The sequence below is a fragment of the Cynoglossus semilaevis genome, chromosome 20, assembly GCF_000523025.1.
Source record: "Cynoglossus semilaevis isolate Cse_v1.0 chromosome 20, Cse_v1.0, whole genome shotgun sequence".
In the NCBI taxonomy this organism is placed as follows: domain Eukaryota; kingdom Metazoa; phylum Chordata; class Actinopteri; order Pleuronectiformes; family Cynoglossidae; genus Cynoglossus; species Cynoglossus semilaevis.
The window spans coordinates 6,945,934-6,965,610 of record NC_024326.1 but is presented as its reverse complement, the minus strand read 5'-3'; the positions used below and the strand labels follow the sequence as shown (position 1 = coordinate 6,965,610).

Sequence of the window (19,677 nt, the reverse complement as noted above, 5' to 3'; positions counted from 1 at the left end):
TTTTTCTTTATTTTTTTTTAATAATTCTCGAATCGCCTTTATGTTTTTATTGCACGCTGTAGTTTTAAAGATTTGATGCAAAATGTTTTTCTTCTGCTAACATCAGCTGTGGTGACATGAAGCTTTGGCTTAAATTACTACGGAGGAGAACTGGACAGCTTTCCGGATTTGCTCAGGATGCACATGGCTGGACCGTGGAGAACCCAAGAGTGGGGGCAACAGTGCCAAGTCAAACTGTGTTACCATTTGTTACAATAAATGGTGTAAAACATTGTTCCTCACAGGATTAAGACCTGGGATCCACCCTTTATTTTCAGATTATGGCAGTGGATGTAGTAAAGAGCAGTGTTGTACTCACTGTCTGTGTACTTCTCTTCTCCTGGTGCTCCTCTCCTTGCACCAGTCTTCTTACTCCCTCTCTTTAAAACTGCAAACAATGTAGAAAACCTGATGTTAAACCTCAGTGAGACTTGATGCTCATTTTTTCCCTCAACTCGACTGACGAGGTTTCTTTCAATTTATTATAGTTTATTAAAATGCCCACAACCTTGTGGACAACATTTGTAAGTTTTGCACTGAAGATAAAATTGTGTTGTTTTATTTGATTCTGCCTCTGAGGCACGTTGTGGTTACAGTTATAATTAGAAGTATTGTAGATACAGGTGTGAGATGAAGGTGTGATGGTGTGAACTCACCATCCAACGGAGATCTTCCTGAATTTTTGTTCTCCTCTGCAAGCATCACCTCCTCTGTAATGCAAGGACACTAGACAGTTAGGTACACAGCTCTATCACATATGAACACGAGCGTTTCAGTGTTCAGTATTGAATTTTATAGAACGTCAGCAGCCATTTTAAAGAGTTCAGGCCAGACTAATGGAGTGCTGCCGTAGAGAACTACTACATTAAAAATCCACAGAGATGAAATCCACTGGTCAGTACCTGCCCTGTCTATCCAGGCTCGATATCCGTTCAGTTCTCTTTCTACTTGTTGCTGGCGGCGGAGCTTCATGAAGGCGCGTCGATTTTCCACCCTCTCTCTCTCCTTGGCAAATTCTCTGAGGTCATGAATTATTTAAAAAAAACAGCTTTCATAAAACACAAAACAGGAAAAAAACCTCTGGATCTACAGTGTTGTTTCAGTGTAACTCACCCAGACAAGACTCCCAACACCAGGTTGAGGACAAAGAAGGAGCCAATGATGATGAGAGGGATGAAGTACATCCAGTTCCATGTGGTACCCAAGGCGTCGTTGGTCTGGAATTGACAACAAGCTGTATGACAATTGGTCCGATCTCTTCAGAGTACATTCGCCCGTTGGATTGTTGTGCTTACGTTGTAAAGAACAGCCGTCCATCCTTCCATGGTGATGCACTGGAAGACTGTGAGCACGGCAAACAGGATGTTGTCAAACTGCGTGATGCCGTCATTGGGCCCAATCCAGGTGTCGTTGCAGTCGTACTTCTCTGGACAGTTCCTCACGCCGCACGCGAAAGCCAACTCTGACGAGTCAACAGTCTCGTTGTCTGAAGAGAATAGAGACGGTGGTGAAGTTCAGCAACAATTGAAGAAAGCTGCGTAAGATCTGATTCTTCAGGTTTAACATGTGATCATTTCCACAGCCTGTTTATGAGACACATTCATTTCTCACATCCCATTTATATCATTTAACATTACAGTGCCACCATCAGCCGTTTTATTTTTAATTTTGAGATTATTAAAACAACAACTTTTGACAAGCCATCAACTAATTCAGGTTTTATATTTTGAACATGTCTTTCTGTTGCTCTGGGCAGTGACTGTAAATACTATGGTGTGGTGTGTGATTACAGAGTGATGTTGTTGTAGTAATTAAGCAGCTGCTAAATAAGCAGTAAACAACTCTAATAATACCACTGAGCTCACGGCTGCTGCTGCTGCTGCTGCTCTACTGTAAACTGTGACGACTTCAGTTTCTCAAACACAAACCCTCACACCCTCTGGATGAAAACATGAGTGCAAAAACATGACAATAAAAACACCTGTCAGCAAAGATGTCCTTCAAAAACAATGGTGGGTGTAATTGAACAGCTAGGTGACCAGGACTGTTTGAACGGTTAACTAATGAACAGTCTCGGTCTGGTTATTAGGGTGTGGGTCGTACCGAGGATGTCAACCGATGGCAGGCAGGTGTGGTGGAGCTTCCCGCTGTAGAACTCCAGGCCGATGATGGCGAACATGAGGATGGCGAAGAACAGCAGTAGACCAATCTGCAGCAGCGGGATCATGGCTTTCATGATGGACTTCAGCACAATCTGGAGGCCTGGACATTTGGTGCAACATTCAGCGCACGTGTTAGTACAACTTCAGTCAGTCACTGTTGAGTCATCTCCTATAGTATGTTATATATAATATTCTCTGTAAGAAGATTCACTTCATCAGGTTTTACTGCAGTGCTAGCCGTCATATAGAAATGTGAGCTGGATGTCCTTCATGACTCAACCCTCTCTGTGTTCTACCAGGGTTGGGTTCTGGTGGGCAAAGTAGGTGGATGTGAACCCAGAACCTGCAACCACCGACACCCTCGTACTTTTTGTGCAATACAGTGTTGAGGGAACCGTCGTAGATGAGGGAAAGAATGAGTAACTGAAGCCAGTAAGTGACTCACTGGGGATGCCTGAGACAAGTTTGAGAGGCCTCAGCACTCGAACAGCCCTCAGGGTTCGAAGGTCCACTGGGATGTTCATGTGGGCACCAGCAGTGGCCAAGATCCTGGTAAAGAACACACACAGACAGGTATACAAACACAACAGTGACTATTATCGTCATTATTTTAACTCACAGCCGATGATGACCCTTTCTTTCTATTTTCTCGTCCACGTCTTCCAGATGTAATAAAAAAACGGAGCGTATGTGGAGACGAGGTTTTTAACTGATAGCGTTGAGTTAAAGCCGACGTGTTGTATATGGTTAAAGACAGAGAATGTACATTGTGTACACCTGGCAGGCATCTCCACTCACATCTGCCCACACACATCGATGTCCCTCCACCTACGCACCAACTCTGAAACCCAGCATCAGAGACAACACCAACAGGCAATCTCTCATAAACATCCACCACAGACAGGCCTTATGGTGGTCTCAATTGAGAAAATATAACCTTCAATTTTATTTATTTATTTCATTAAGGCTGTATGTTTCATTTCACTCCATTATTAGCAAAGCAAATGTGATTTATGCTTCTAGTCACTGAGTATCAGGTCTCTGGATCGGTACAGGTTTTCAAGTCTGAATATCAGATACAGGTAACCTATAGTTACTGTATATGGGATTGAAAATGTGTTCGTGTAAGATAGGAGCAAAAATGAAAGGGAGAAACAGAGAGAGAGAGAGGGAGGTAAAAAGCACATGGCAGGACTGCAAGTGTGAGCCCCCGCAAAAACACTTCTGAAAGGAGTGGGAGTGAGTGAGTGAGTGAGTGAGTGAGTGAGTGAGTGAGTGAGTGAGTGAGTGAAAAATACAATATAATATTACACACTACACAAAAAATCCCCAACATTTTCATTAATTTATATGACAATAATTCAATACCAGGGTCTGATTTGGTCTGGACTGACAGTGAGAAAACCTGGGACCCTGAAAAAAGTAAAGCTTTACAGATAAATAAATGAATAAATTAATGATTCAACCAACAAATTAAAATATAGGCAATCATTCCATGAACGTTGAAACTGGAGGCAGTGAAAGACTAGATGTCCCTCATTCAGACCTATGGTCAGTTTAGAGGGAATAGTGAATATTTCTGTGTGGTTTTGAATTTTGGGAGGAGAATCTAAAATCTGGAGAAAAAAAAAGTGAGAAAATTTCAACTACATACAGACCAGTCGTGACCATCAGGGATTGAACCAGCGACCTTTTTGGTGTATGGCAAGTGCATCAACCACTCTAGCCCTGTATTTAAGACCTACAGATATTTTCCTCTTTGCACTTCTGTACGTTCTATAAAAATGAACCTGCCTTGTGTGAGTCACTTTAACATATGCCAGGACTTGTCTTTTTACATTATGCTAGAAGTCTGGAGAAAGAAAAAAAAAAGAAAAATGTTATAAGCTAGAAGTCTGGAGAAAGAAAAAAAAAGAAAAATGTTATAAAAAATGTCACTTTACATTTTACACTTGCTAATTCTCACAGAGACTTCCTTCAGCACGCTCCTGCTGAGCTGGCAGTAAAGAGAAGTTAGCGTTGACATTGAGAGGCTAATGTTAAGTAAAAGCACTGCTGCGCTGCACTGTACCAAACCGGCTGTTGGAGAGGATGAATTCATTACAGGCAGAGAACGCAGCCTCTCCCACCTACACCTACACCTACACTGAGAACACAGCCAAAAAAAATACAGTAATCAGCAGCCTCACGCCGCTCACATTACAGAACGCTTCTGCAAACACTAATAAGCAGCAGAATCAACAGCAGTGTTACGCTTTAACAAATTAATGTTAGAGGCAATAAGACACCATTCATTTAATGGTGACGTTGATACGGTCCTGGTGATTTGGGGCATTAAAAGGTTTTTGCCTAATAATAATAATAATAGAGTGAATGACTACCTGGGAACGCGCCTCAGTGCTGGGATTATTTCACTCAATAGCACATAAAACACAGTGATTATGACATTTTTTTTCATCATGTTTTTAAATAAGATGAATGATTGGATAGAAAAAAGGGCAATGACAGTGAGCATGGGGGGGGGGGTTGATAATAAAAACAAAAATCAATCAGTGCTCAAACCCTCAAAAGTGTGATTCAATGGCTTTGTCCAAATCAAAACCAATCTGAAAATCTATAATATATTTTTGACGGTTCTAAAGTAACTGTCAGGTCTGTCTGTGTCTCTGGGGTCCATTAGTTTCATCACCATCACCTGTGTCCTGTGGTTCCCTGTTAATCAGTCTCACTGGTGTCACCTGGTGCCCTGTGTTTATCCACCTCTCCCTCACTGTGCCTCAGTTTTGTTGGGTCATTGTTGAGTTGTTCTTGTGTATTTCTGTGTGATGATTGTTCTCTTGTTCTCCTTGTGGTTTTCATGCCTCTGTTCCTGCCTGCTCTTTTGTTCCAGTGAGTTAAGACTGTATTACCTGCTTGGTTATTATTTGGAACTGTTAAATAAACATCTAAACATTTGCTGTTCTCCAGTGTGCTGCATGTGTTGTTGAGCTGTTGACTGCTTATTACTTTTTCTAATATTTACCCAGTTTTCAGACAACCTTGTTCTCGGCTTCACCTTGTTTTTAAAAGGCTTCTAAGGTGTTTTGTCGTTTCTGTATCTGTGGTGAAATTCAAGGTGCCTGTGTCTGTGTAGTTGAGTACTTAAAGATGCAAACACAAACCCATGATTTGTGTTCATGTATTTCTTTCTTTGTACCAGATGGCTAATGAGTCACAGACCAACGCCCACCAAGTTGTTATTCATTCAGTCTAAAGAGCAACCATTTTGGTAGAGTGTCACACTTTGTGGTGGGGCAAAAAGGGGGGAGGGGGAGCTGACACCACTAACACATCATGACAGATAAGCACCTACACACACACACACACACACACACACACACACACCTCCCTGCTGATTCTACTATCTATCATTCATTCAATTTTGAAACAATACCAAAAATAGTTAGTTCAAATTTTGTATTACAGCAGTTTCACACAGGCCGGTCAGGGATGTGGGAACACAGCTCTGGTCTATATTATGGTAAAATAATGCATGTGTAACAAAGGGCAACAGGTTCAGTGTCGTCGCCTTCATAACTGAGTAACACCTTAACACAGTCGGTGCGTCAGTTCCACCTCTGCCAACCTGTTTGCCTCAGGATATAATTGACCATTTTAGGAATCTCAGAGAATTAACTTGGTTTGTAGGTCTTTTTTGGGGCTTTTTTACTACACACTCTTCACTCAGATTAAGGATTTTAATTGAGATCAGTGTCCCAGTAGATCTTCTGCTACCAATTTATTAATATGAAATGGAATGAATGCCGCCAGCATTGGCCCAATGGCCTGGATTTGATTCCCAAACGGCCTCTGTGACACGTGTGTTTTCTTTTAAGTCTGACTTACTTGTACTGATCCGGCAGAGTGAGAGTGTGTGTGTGTGTATATGTGTGTGTGTGTGTAAAGAAAATGTGTCAAAAGATTATAGAAAGAAAACCAGGTTATCAGTTGCCATTTCCAGCTGTGGCCAGATTTGGACCAATAGTCTTTGGGCTGCTCAGTGACAATTTTACACGGTGGACGAGATGATCGATACCATGTATTAGACACTTTACACTGATGTGATTGGCCTAAGGACAGACAGTGAAAGGAGTGGTCAGCACTAATGGCTAGAACAGGCATGGGCAAACTAAGGCCCTGGGGCCGGATGTGGCCCGTTCAGCTTTTTAATCTAGCCCACCAAAGTTTTCAGATCAAATCAAACAGGCAGGGCTTCTCGAGCTACAAGACATGTATTGTGGGTTTCATGTTGCTAGGCTACAGAGAGTGGTGGTCTGTCATCTGTAGGCATGAATGATTACTAGCCAATTGGAGTTTTCTTTGTCTGACTCTGCATTTCTTAAGTGACCAAAGACTGGGCCACTCTGAGGCTGTGTCTGGGCCACGTGCACTACATGTGGGCTTGTAACGTGACTGCTGAACTGTCCAGGGTTTGCCCCGCCCTCACACAATGACTTCTGGGATTCACTCCGGCTTCAACGTGACCCGAGAAAGACGCTAAAATGAAACAAACACCAGCTGTCTGTCACCGATCGTTCCCTCGTTCTATTTCTATTTCTAAACATACCGTTCGCCCTAATGTACACTTTCCAGTAGATGTTGAACGTAAGTAAGTGTGAAGTGAACTGCTGCTCAACAGTTACCGCGGCGCACTCCGTCTTCAAACGTGATGCTTATTTATGTAACGGGCTGAACGAGAGACAGGAAAACAGAAAGAGAAAATAAGAGATAGAGAGAAAGGATACAAATCAGAGAGGAAGATGTGGGAGTCAGGTTGAAATGAGATGTCAACATGCCAGCAGCAATCTTCTCTGAATGTTTAAAAAGTCTCCATGAAGCCAAACAGCACATCGTAGCAGTGTGAGAAACGCTTCACTTTTGCACACAGATCTCAGTAAATCCAATCGTCTCACTGGAAACAACACGCTCTCACACTCATTATGTTTTTCCTCCTTCGTGTTTTTTTCTCTCATGCATCATTTTTTTTTCTTTGCATAACATCTCCGGCACTGCATTCACATTTAATTCACAGAGGTCCTGGGGGCGAATCTGAGGCAGGTTTTCGACACAGCTGCCAATCCACTTATCCACCCACCTATGGCTGACTGCAGAGCCCCACCGTGCTGTGGAAACACACACTTTGCTGCATTTATGTTTTTTCTCTTACTGTGGACACGTTAACGTCGTGAACGTTTCTGCTCCTGAACACAGTAACCGCGGGTGATTGGACAGCAGTCTAGACTGTTGGGGTGTCAGTGTCTGACCACGACAATACAGTCAGGTCAGACATGAGGTGTGACGTGAAGGAACTGCATCGTCTCCATACATGAGAGGAAAAAAATAGTCACAGATGTCGACACGTGCAGAGTCCAGTGCACGACGGCAGAACCATAACGTGACAATCAGTGTTTGAAATTAATCATTTGGTTCAGCCGTCACAGCCTGAATAATGAATACTCTCACAATTATGTGCAGGTTTTTTTTTTTTCTCATTCAATCAGTCAGGTCTGCAATTCATCACCACACACACGTACACACAGACCCTCTGTTACATTTGGCATTTAATTATTAAAAGTCTTGTATTGCCTAGACTATGTATATACATATATAGGTTAAAGTGTAAGGAATAGGTGTAGGTAAAAATCTATAGGTAACATCAATATCAGCTTTTGTAACTGGTGCATTCGAAAAAAACGTCAGATCTATATCACTCACCCACTGAGCACAACTATGAAGTCCATGACGTTCCAGCCGTTCCTCAAGTAAGAACCTTTATGGAGAACAAAGCCCAGGGCCAGCAGTTTGATCCCTGCCTCAAAGCAGAATATCCCAATGAAGTAGGGCTCAGATTTCTCCTGTAGTTTTAACGAAGAGAAGAGGTTAGGAGTCTGCAGAGACAAGTGAGCAAAGTAATGGACCCACGAGGAATTAAACTGGTCAAATAGCACACTTCTGCTCGTGAATCCTGAGTTTAACGGCTTTTGAACAGATTGTGTTCTCACCAGTCGTTTTGCCATAGGGGTCTTATCTTCTCCAGGCAGGTGCTGCTCCAAAGCCAGGACTACACAGTTGGCCGTGATGGTGGCCAGGATCATGTACTCGAAAGGTGTAAAGGCCGCAAAGTTAAGGAAAATACTTAAGCACAAAGATATCAAACTGGAGACAAACCACGGTGAAGATGATTTCTTCACCTTGTTAAATCCACAGAGAATTTTAAAGTCAACTGTCGTACAGTACATTTTAAAAGTACATTGTCTTTTCTACACCATACAAAGGACTTTGACTAGACACCAAAATAATCCGATTACAAGGGCAAAACGTAATATTTGCGATACAATGCATATTTTAACGATTATTTTACAGACTTGCATCATGGGAATCACTAGTCTTGACCACAGATATAACTGTATTCAAGGTCATGTACTGTGTTTATATCAGAAATCTAAAAAGACACATTTCTGTGGCCTGGCAGAAAAAAAAAACCATGCCGATGCATGGAGGGTTGGTTGAAAAAGCTTGGTTCTCATTGGCTTGTAGTGAAAGCGGTATGTTGGAGAGATTGCAGTATCCATGGCAACATGCTTTGAAAAGTGCTTTTCATGAAAATAATAGAAACAGGTGAGAGACAGAGAGAGAGAGAGGTAAAGAGAAAGAGAGAGAGAGAGCGTGTTTCCTGACAGGGCCTGACACAAACTTCTACAAACATCCTCTCAACTTCCATTTCTATAATCACAGCAGAAGCAGAATAACATGATGTACAGTGATAAACCTCATCTGTCTGGTTCCTGTGTCTGAAACACACAGCAGCCAAACAGATTCTCTTTGTTTTAAAGACAGTTTGTCAACTTTTAGTAGACACTTTCTTCAACAAAGTCTGAATCACTGCACCAGCTCTTCTTTCTTTTTCTTTTTTGTTAACCAATAAGGAATATAGCTACTGCATATATGAGCCAATCACATGAACTGAATTGAATTGAATATTTTTAACCCATCATGTTAATCTGACAGTACAAGGACAAACCATAGAGCTTTACAAAAACCCACATTGTTATCATGTTCCCTTGCTCCCCCCTCATCTCCCCCCTCAGTCTATACAGCTTGCCCCTTCTCTCTCCCCTCTCTCACTCTCTCCCTCTCTTGCTTCCTCTTTCTCCGTCTCTCTCCCTCTCTCTCCAAATCTCCACCCAAATGGACCAGGCAGATGGCTGCCCACTATGAGCTGAGTGAAGCTCACTGTTTCTTCATACATTGCCTGTCTTTTTGTATGATGAAAATGTGCATTTTTGTGCATTTGAGCAGTGTTTGTGAGTGATGACCAGAGACAGACCTCAGCTCTTACTGGGCCACACTGCCCATTTCCATTTGTACTGTAAATATATTGTAGGACATGTCCATGTGTCCCTTGACAACATGTTCAAACCTTATTCACTTTGAAAGTGAAAATCCATCAACCGTTGCAGCAAATCGATAGATCTAAGATAACTGCTTCTGAATCACCTTCACACAGGTCTGCATGCGTTTCCACATGGCTGAACCACATGTGAGTACACATGTGATTATTGTGCCCTGGCACTTGTCTGTGTGGGTGACTTTGAGTCCCTCCCAATTCCCGTGAGGCCGCCGCTCGCTGTTATTAATTTTTCTGCCATGAGTGAAATGAGGTCAGTGACTCACGGAGGAGCGCTCAGATAGAAGCCTGTGGGACAGACACACTGTCTCACTTTGGCTAGTCCACAGTCCCATCACTGGCTGAAGTAAGAAGAGTGAGGAAAGTGGGAACATAATTAAAAGTCCATGACCACACTGTTGCTACCTCTACTACCTGTTACCGCACGTATGTCATTAACAATGTGGCTCCTTTAAATCACATAGTGTCATTACATACAGGGGAAGGCGGTAGCTAGTACAGTTGTCGCTGCAGTGCTTGTAGCACTGATAGAGAGACTAATATATACAGTATATATATGGACACCACTGCTCCAGTAAATACTGCTTTTGCAGCCCACAAACCACCACGGTACACCTGGCCAGCCCTCTCCCACGTACCTCTGCCTCTGTGATACCCACAGTCCTACCAGTGGCCAGCTAGTCCTGACCACTTCAGCACCCACACACCCACAGAGCTGTGGTCAGGCAGGCAGAGGGAGACTGGCACACTGCACTAACGGAGGTGTAAGACAGGAGGATCAGTGGGTAGATGTGGCAGCAGAGTGATGTTTTTGTGCTATGAAAACAGTGAATCAAGCGCACGCTTTAACTTAAAAAACCAACCATGGACATCATTAGTTAAGCTTATTATTATTATTAATAATAAAAAATGAGATTAACCATTGAATGGCTCTTAGTCAGAAAAAGTGGTGTGGTACATGGTATATGCACTATGGACATCTAGAATATGCTGTGGGAAGGATGAGTTCTGTGATCATACTTGTTAGACCTGTAGTTCAGTGGAAGGAAAGTGTTGGCTGCTTCTGCAGCAGGAAGCAGAGAAGTGCTGCCTGGTGGATTTGAACTGACTCCTACTCATGGCCAGGTTCATATTCCAATGAGCACTAAGGCAGCAGAGATGTGCCCACGTGCCACCCCCACACTGAGCAGAGCTGCTTTGTAACGTTCAACACTTGGTAACTTTCTGTCTTCTGCCCATAAAGCATATACAGTGTATGAAATGGATGGAGTCATCCAGGTCTGAAAGGGAGCAGGAGGACGAGCAAGTAGAACAGAAGCAGAGGAGTGGCTCTGACTGTGTTGAAATGTAAGTCCATGGAACACGGAGACTTTTCAGACCAGGTCCTGGGCATCAATCAATGTGTTCCTGGTATCTTTATGGTCCAAAACTGTCTGTTCTAATAGTAAAGAACATCAGACCAATACATATTGACACTGTTCAGACATAAAAAGATGATGATGCAGTGCTGTTGACTGTATTGGGATCCTGTGCTGGCACTAGTTGACATTGTGTTTTTCAAAAGTCTTGGACAACCAATTTCTTTTCTCTAAGTACCAGGGTGATTTTCTACCAATTTCTTTTCTCTAAGTACCAGGGGGATTTTCTTCTAAGTCTAAGGAACTCTCTATAATCCTGAATATAAATATTTAGTTTATTTAAAATAATTAAAAACCTAATTTTTAGTGTACAGAACTAACCTAAACTAAAAACCTTATGGTTTTAACACTCTAACAAGTATCGTTAAAGTGAAATTAAAAGATGTCTGGTACTATATGTGTAAAACATGTATTTACTGTATATATTGAGTAATAATCAGGATCTGAAAAATACTTCATAAGTACACAGTGTTAAAACTAACAACGTACTGTATTCTGAATGTCCTTTTTCTGCCAAGTTTTACATTGTGTGAATAGGAGTTGTATTTCGCTGTCCGTGGTGCTGAATTCAGCTCAGTGAGCAGTTCCAGTGATTCACAACAGTGTGGGCTAAAGCCAAAGGATGTCATGTCTAAAAGAAATGGACCAGGCAAAATCAAATAACATAAGTGAAGCTACAGAGTTGAAGTAACAGTCTGGGCTCAGGAGTAAGTTGTCTGAATGGAAGTCTGTGGAAAATCAGCTCCTTCCCACCTAATGTATTATATTTAAAAAATCACTTTCCTGATGAATTCTTTGCCTCTTCAAGCATGACTTAATTGTTTGAGAGTTGTCAAGGCAGCAGTGATTAACAGGTGATGCTTTGCGGTGTGGTTGTGGTGTGGCCAGGGTGGGTCAAACATCCTGGAATAGTAGAGACCCTGGCTTTTTGATGATACTTTAATGAAATTAAAGGCAATGGACATAAAAATGAATGCATGATATTTGGCTTCCATTTGATTGGAATTATTACTTGTAATGGTATTTGAAATTATCTATTTTTTTATCTAAAGTAATTTCATAACCAATAAGGAGACTTCGATATAGATAGATAGATAGATAGATAGATAGATAGATAGATAGATAGATAGATAGATAGATAGATAGATAGATTAAATTAACTTAGCAGTGATTCACAAAGTTAACTGTTGGCCCCACTCTGTGACAAAAAGTACCATAAAACAAAAACAACTTTACGCACGGAACTTTTTCGGATCTTTCTGGAAGGATATGGCCACTCGATGATCCTCCTGGCATACTTCCTGATGATGTTGTCCTCTGCGAAGATGAAGAGCGACCTGTTGACAGTGAGACAGTTCTGTCTGTGAGGGACCGGGTTGTACAGAGCCATAGTTCTGGCCCGCTGAGCGTTGGCTTGTTTTATGGATGCCGTCAGCGCCGCAGCCGGGTCCTGGTCGTCTCCACCGCGCTCCAAGTCCACCTCCCCGGAGTCCATGGTGCTGGGAGCGGACTCGTCTCCAAAACGAGCCATTCTACAAAGAGATGAGGAGACGGATGGCCGACTTAATGCACGGTTTAATGCACTGCTAGTGAGGACAAGATGTGAAGTAGAGTTTTTTGGAGGGGGAGAAAATAGTCCACCTTTAATCCACTGTCAGCTTTTGGAGCACAGAATTCTCCACAGAAAGTTGTAGATTTCAATCACTCCATATCCACGGAACAAAAACATGAAACCATTAAGCTTCTTTAAACCATCAAAAACATCATCCTTAAAGTCAGTACTTTTTTTGTTTTCGGGCTGTAAACACTCAGCATCTCTGTCATCCCATCAGTTTACCCGCGCGTCAAAATCAGCTTTGGAACTTTTGGCGTGTGCGCTTCAACACTTCGGCAGCGAAGGAGAAAAAAAAAAAAAAAAACATCCAACCAGTTTTATTTTCCCTACCCTTCAGTCAGCTATCAACATCCAATCTGGGTTTGATCTGACAGACCGGCAGCATCTACTGCGCTCTCATTAGACGGAGAGATCCGAGGCAAATGTTGGCCAACTTTACGCATCTTCCAGATCCCGTAGTAAAGGAAGCCCGGAGCAGCAGGCTGTTAAAACCGCATGCAGTTCACTACAGACTCTCTGGGATTGTTAGCTCTCACAGTCTTTTCACCTGCAGGAGAATGATTTCGCCTCATCAGCGGCAGCCCCCTCCCTCTGAAACATTTCATGATGGCGATTTAAAACATGCATCTGAATGGAAGCTGCCGAAGAGGAGGGACATACATTTGTGTTTCCATAGCAATTACAGTTTGCTGGACATGAACAAAAAAACGTTTCTTTTTTTCTTTTTTTTTTTTTTTTTTTTGAAAAAATAAATCCCCTCCAGCGGGCTGTGTGGGTATGTGTTTCAAAAACATTTAAAATGTTTGTGGGGGCTACGGCAGGAGGGGTGTAAATAACATTTAACAATAAACAGACAATGGACAGAATGGATTAGGCACAGCCGTAAGAAAAACATCCACATAGGAAAGGATCTTTATGTATGAGTGTGACTCATTCTCTCTGTTCAATTACCAGTGGATGGACGGAAAGTGATGCATTGTATTTAGTATTTACTCCAACTTGGGCAGAGTCAGACTATTAAAACACTTAAAACTGGGTCATTGTTCTAATATTGGAGTCAAATCTGTCAAAAATAGAGCATGAAATAGATCTTATAGGGCTGCTCCCTTTTTTGAGGGAGAGGAGGAGAGAGAGGAGCAGGGGCTTTTTCACACTCGGTGCCACAAGTGAGACCTCATTAGGCAGGCGGGCTCTCTCGCTCCATCTGCTGCTCTCTCCCCCTCCCCACTGTTTCCTGAGGATGACCACTTCAGCCCCCACAGACAGGACATTATTCAGGCGGGGGCTTGTTTTACGCCTGGAGCTGCTATGTGTCACCAATAAAAATGAACCATATCCCACTTGAAATAATGATTTATAATAATACCACTGTACTGGAGGCAGTAACAGCAGTCCTGGTCCAAGTGCATTGTGGGGATTTTTGCCTGGCAAAGAGGCCGTACTGGGGGATGTGGTGGAAAACCTGTTGAAATGAGTAATGTGATCAATACAATTGTAAGAAATATCAAAGAAATAAAAAATAATAAAATTAAAAATTGAATATAAATCGAGCATTAAAGCAGGGTTGCTAAAATCCTGGCCCTGGGGCCACTTCACATTACATATGAAGTCAGGAGTTACTGTTGATTAAAATAAATTCAGAAATGTTTGTGTCACAAATGTTGTTTAAGCTGCAGCTGCAGGGTCATCAAACGTGTGACATATGCATCATAACAGCAACAAATGCATCAGTAGGCGCTCAGTGCTATAGTATCCATAGTAACCACTGACACAGATATGTCTACTGTACTGTATATATCCCATAAGTTAACACAGAGCCAATACTGATGATGATGAGAATTCCTCTAAAAACATAAGAAAATGATTTTATATTGCATTTCCGTTGGAGAAAAAAAGTGAATCCACCGAGGATGGAAAAAAAGTAAAAAAAAAAAAAACCAGCAGTTTTTAGTTGTTGTGTCAGTTTGTCAAGGGTTAATGAAAGTATCTGTACAGTAGGTAAGAAATGAGCTCACATTCACTCTTACATAAGCTCTCTCACTGTAGAAACTCTTCTACATGTATGTTTCACTATGGAGGTACTGGGGGGGTTTTCTGTAAAAGAGAGAAACAAAGTAGGCTCTGTGTGTGTGTGTGTGTGTGTATGTGTGTGTGTGTCTCCAGCTCTTGCTTTACTGTTGTTTCCATAGCGACATTATTCTTGCAACTCCACTCCGGTCTATTCATTTCTGCCAACAAAAGGCAGTTTGAACAATGGAGCAACGTCTTCCTACTTTAATATGTTTATTTTGACACACACCTGCGGACAAACACACACACACACACACACACACACACACAGGATCATGACACATCCCCATGACAGAAACAGGCGGTGCTACCTTTACACACCGTCCTGATGGTGTTGATATATTCTGCAGCACAGATGCAGTGTAATTAGGCAGGACTTGGGTTTTTGTTCGGCTTTTGTTCACAGCTTATTCAAACCTTTCTAAAAATAGCCGTGTAAGCAGTGGAAAGGGGGAAAAAGAAATGTGAGAACCGTCCTGCTGGACCAAACTCTACACAAGCAGAACTTCAGCAGACAGGAAGGTGGCGTTGTGTTCTGCAGGAAGAAGAACTTTCAGCAGCAATGTGCATATGTACATGTATGTCCGTAGTTTATGGAGAATTCAGCTACAGGAGCACAGGACAGGATGGAGCGAGGCTGCAGGTGACACATGCTGTGAGTTAAAGCGTTAATAGCTGTACTTTGTGCCAGAACTCTGAAGAGCATTTATATAATTGCAGACAGGCTTTCAAACCACACTGAGTGGAGTGGTTTTTAGCATTTTATTTCCCCTCTGTTCCCTAGCAACAGACATCCCCTAGTACTGAGTTATGTCAGTTTGATTCAACCAATAACTCCGTCTTAGAGCATCACTGTGTAGCGTCAGTTAGCACAGAACATTCTAATCTCTGCTGAGGTTTTCACTTTACACCTGCAAATTTGCACCGAAAAAAATTGTGTTAAAAAAATGCAATTGAAAAATTGTAGGGTTTATTTTTATGTTAGTTTGTTTTTTAAATAACCTAAAATATCTACATGTGGTCGTGCCGATTTTTTTTAATTCTATGTGAAGATTTAAATAAAAAAAATTATATTTAACTTTAAATAAAAAATTGCTGTAATCTGTTTGAGTGTTCGAACTTGAAAGGCACCATGTGTCCTAGCTACTGTTCCTCTACTTTGATTCCCTAGCATCCCCTAATGGACAAACAACCACAATACATGCTGTCTACTGCTTTTAGCAGAGTATTTAACCGTTAAGCAAGTTAAAAATAAACTGAAAAAATAATATAGTCTGTAATGTTCATTTTGTACTTTTAGCTGACCTCAGATCAGGATTATTTTTTCCAATCTTAACACTTTAAACTTAACACTGCTTTTTGATTGGTTTGAGAGCAGATGTAAAGGTGTCTATGAGACAACTTATGACAAGGTATTTATAATACTGTCACCTTTTAAAAATGTGGTCTAGTTTAGTTGATTAGTCATTGATTAGTGAGCTCTGATTAGTCATTGTTGCCCCTCTGTATAGACTGACCAATAATAAGGGAGGAAAATGCAGAGAGGTCTGTTGCTGTACATGAGAATCCAGAGAGAATGTCAGTGAAGTGGACGTGACGTGGGTGGACGAGGTGCAGCTTAAGGTAAAGAGGAATCAGAGGCTGGAGAACAGGGGTGGGGGGGCTCTCTGGTGGGCACGGGGGTCATGGTGATGGAGCACTACTCCACATTCAAGTGCTGTTAAGCAGGTAATCAGAGTGATGTGGCTCCTGAGTTCAGCGGTTCTCAAACAAGCACCCTCGGCCCCGCCATTAATAACATAATCCAACATCTGATTTCAGTTTCAACAGTTTGTTCTCTTTCATGCAATAAAAAAAATAAAGATCAACCAGCGAGAGCTGCAGAATATGATTCATCGGTTGAACTATGACTATTTCCACATCAAAAGTATTGTCACACATGGAGCATCCTTTACAACAGGCACTCCAAGTGTAAGCAGAACAAAAACAAGTGTTCTGTTTCAAGCTATTGATGCCCATCATCTAAAACCCTGTCTTTACACAGTGCCTCACATGAGCACACTGTACAGTCTTTGACCGTTGTAAGGATGGAACGTTAACCCTCTACCAAAGAATCCTTTTCTGAATCGTGGGGAAGCTGAAACCAATCACAGCAGGCGAGGGCGGAGCTACACCCTGGACATTTGGACAGTCCCAAGGCCACACTTAGAGTGTCCCCTCCATAACTGTGGTTCCCTGGACATTTGGACAGTCCCAAGGCCATAACTTTGGTTGTAACACAAAGGAATAAATCATAGCATTGAAAAATGAAAAACGACATGGGAGGTAAAGATGCAGAGAGTGGAGCTGGAGAAGGTGCCTGTGTCTGAGAACCCCCGGGGTCGACCTTTCAGAGCAGCTGACGGACTCACGCCAGTTAAATAAGAGGGTGCAGGCAGGCGGGTGTGGGTGGAGATAAGTGTCAGGTGAGATGTTTAGAAAGCAAAAAAAAAGATTTACAAGACGTCAGTGGAAGCTGCCAGTATAAATGGTAAAAGTACGTCAGTGGAAGCTGCCAGTATAAATGAAGGTGAAGCTGGAAGGCAGAAGGAAAAGATCCACAAGAAGCTTCGTGGCCTCAACGAAGAAGGACAAGGTGATTGGATGATGAGCCGTCAAATGAGGAATAAGAAAAGGAGAAAACATGAGGTTTTTATTGTCTTATAGCGCTGTGCTATAAGTCCTTTTGGATTTCTCTATGGCCTGGTTGACAACCAGTAATTAAATCAGCAGAGTGCGATGACTAATGTATGGTCTCTGGTGCATTGTGCCGTCATTCAGCACCACTTCAGTCACTGTTAGATGTATGACTCTGAGATTTTCTCACTAGTTTCTGGTTGACTTTGGATATTTCTGTGTCCTTTTGTGACGGCCACTGACTGACGTCTCTGTCCTTCACACAAAACCTATTTTCACTACAGCGTTTGTCACCATGTCATTTTTTGTTTTGGGACAAAAAAATCATCAATAAAGGATAAAAAACTGTCACACAAACAGTTGTATATATTTAAACTCTAATGTAAAAGTCCAGCTGTATAGATGAGAGATTTCAATGATCACATCCAACCTCTCATAAAAACTCTTATCACTTTTGTCCAAACACACACATTTAACACACTTACAGGTACAGCTTCAAAAGACTCCTTCCCCTCTGTTTTGTACTTACTCCCACTCCTTCCTGCGGGCCTGTGGTGTGTTCTGTATTTTGTGAGCCTGGTGCGCCATGATAATGTCTTTCTGCTCCACCAGCCCCCCTCGCCGCCGCAGCATACCGTGGGGGCTCAGAGACCCCGAACCCTGATCGGATGAGCCATCCTCCTGCCCGTTGGCCACGTCAAAGCTGGCCGCCCGGGGGGGCAGCGCCAGACACTCTGGGACGGAGTGAGGGACCTGAAGAGAGCAGGAGCGAGCTCCCTGAGCCAGGCCGTGACGAGCTGCTGGGCTGCTCTTCCTCCAGGCCTGGGGGTCTTGGGGAGACAAGGCGGACTGGACATGTGTCTCTCTTGCATTAACACAGCTGGATGCAGACAGGAGGCTCTGGGCAGACGTGACGGAGACGGACTGGTCTGAACTGGACAGCATCTCTGCAGAGGTTCAGGGATAGTTCTTTCACCATAATGCTGCAAGGAAGCAGAAAGAGAATGAAACATTAACACAAAGTATAATATACTAAAAACCAAAGATGCAGATTTATGTTATAAATAACATTCATAAAGACCAGACTAAAACAAAGATTCTAGGTTCAAATCCACCTTCTGCCCTATATTTCTTTTTATCTTGGTTTCCCCCAGCTCACCCACCCTGCCCCTCACCACATACACACCTACACACACACACACACACACACCCATTCATTAGCAATAAGAGACACTTCTCAACTCTTGAACAAATCGGTAGACCGTTGAAATCCCGCTCCAATGCTCTCGGTGGATCTGTTCCCTGAATTATTTCTGAATCGTAATGAACACCTACAAGTTTCATTTAATGAGATTTACATGTGCAGCGGTGAGTCCAGGTTTCTCACTTTACTATCACTAATATTTTACTTCAGTCACGTGTTGTTTTTAGATAGGCTAGTATTATATTTTATATATATGTTATTTTTCTTATTATTTATTATAATAACAATATCCTGACAAACAATCAATTGTCAAAAAAAATTTAACAAGCCAGTGAGGTTGAAGGCCAAGATGCATTTAAGGTGTTGGTTCTGATGCTTGATTTTAAAGATTGAAGGTCAGAGGTCAGAGTAGGACTTTTTGTGATGATGGAAACATACTTAAAGATGGTCAGAGGTCAGAGTAGGACTTTTTGTTCCAGGAGTGGGCGTTGTTTGTGAATGTGTGTGTAATGGCTTTTGTGACTACACATAGTGTCATGATGGAAACATACTTAAAGACACAAATGTTGAAAACCAGCGTTCTAAGTCGTGTATTTTGGATGTATTATTATTATTATAGGGGGGGGGGGTTGTAATGAATATCATCCCACATGGGGCCAGTGAAATGGACTGAAGGTCCGCATGTGGATCAGGAGCCAAAGGGTTGCAGAGCTCTGGTCTGGGCACCATGACCACGGCTGGATTCAAATCTGCCACCTTGTGGGTGAAAGACAAACTTCTTCCCCTTTGACCAACAGCACTGACATGTCTCACACACAGTGATGTCAGACACTCTAATCTAGGTGCTGTGGTGCCAAAAACAAAAACAAAAAGCTGAATGCTGCCCTTGCTCAGCTGCGCGCCTCACTGTGCGTCTCTGAGACAAAGACATGTGGGGGAGATGAACTGAGGCGGTGCGTTCAGGAACAGGGACGCGGCTCCTTTCAATGAGCCGTGGCCGCAGGTAGGAGACAGAGAGTGGGAGAGCAGAGGCAGAGGCAAAGGCA

General features: G+C 42.4%; 1 protein-coding gene across 3 annotated transcripts in view; it reads right to left on the bottom strand.

Moving 5' to 3' along the window:
• cacna1eb (calcium channel, voltage-dependent, R type, alpha 1E subunit b) overlaps positions 1 to 18,758 on the bottom strand; it is a 35,266-nt gene extending 16,508 nt beyond the window's left edge. The window contains exons 1-11 of one of the 3 annotated variants that reach the window (XM_025052604.1): positions 17,957 to 18,758; positions 12,338 to 12,598; positions 8,243 to 8,348; positions 7,956 to 8,095; positions 2,647 to 2,750; positions 2,143 to 2,301; positions 1,335 to 1,525; positions 1,153 to 1,256; positions 942 to 1,057; positions 696 to 749; positions 359 to 427 (exon numbers count right to left, since the gene is read on the bottom strand). In XM_025052604.1, the coding sequence (XP_024908372.1) occupies positions 359 to 427; positions 696 to 749; positions 942 to 1,057; positions 1,153 to 1,256; positions 1,335 to 1,525; positions 2,143 to 2,301; positions 2,647 to 2,750; positions 7,956 to 8,095; positions 8,243 to 8,348; positions 12,338 to 12,598; positions 17,957 to 18,372 (1,720 nt within the window). In that variant the 5' untranslated portion in view covers positions 18,373 to 18,758. Of the gene's footprint in view, positions 1 to 358; positions 428 to 695; positions 750 to 941; positions 1,058 to 1,152; positions 1,257 to 1,334; positions 1,526 to 2,142; positions 2,302 to 2,646; positions 2,751 to 7,955; positions 8,424 to 12,337; positions 12,599 to 17,956 lie in introns of those variants that run through there. The other 2 variants (XM_025052605.1, XM_025052603.1) reach the window with 2 other exon arrangements.
• Between the last annotated feature and the right edge of the window lie 919 nt (positions 18,759 to 19,677).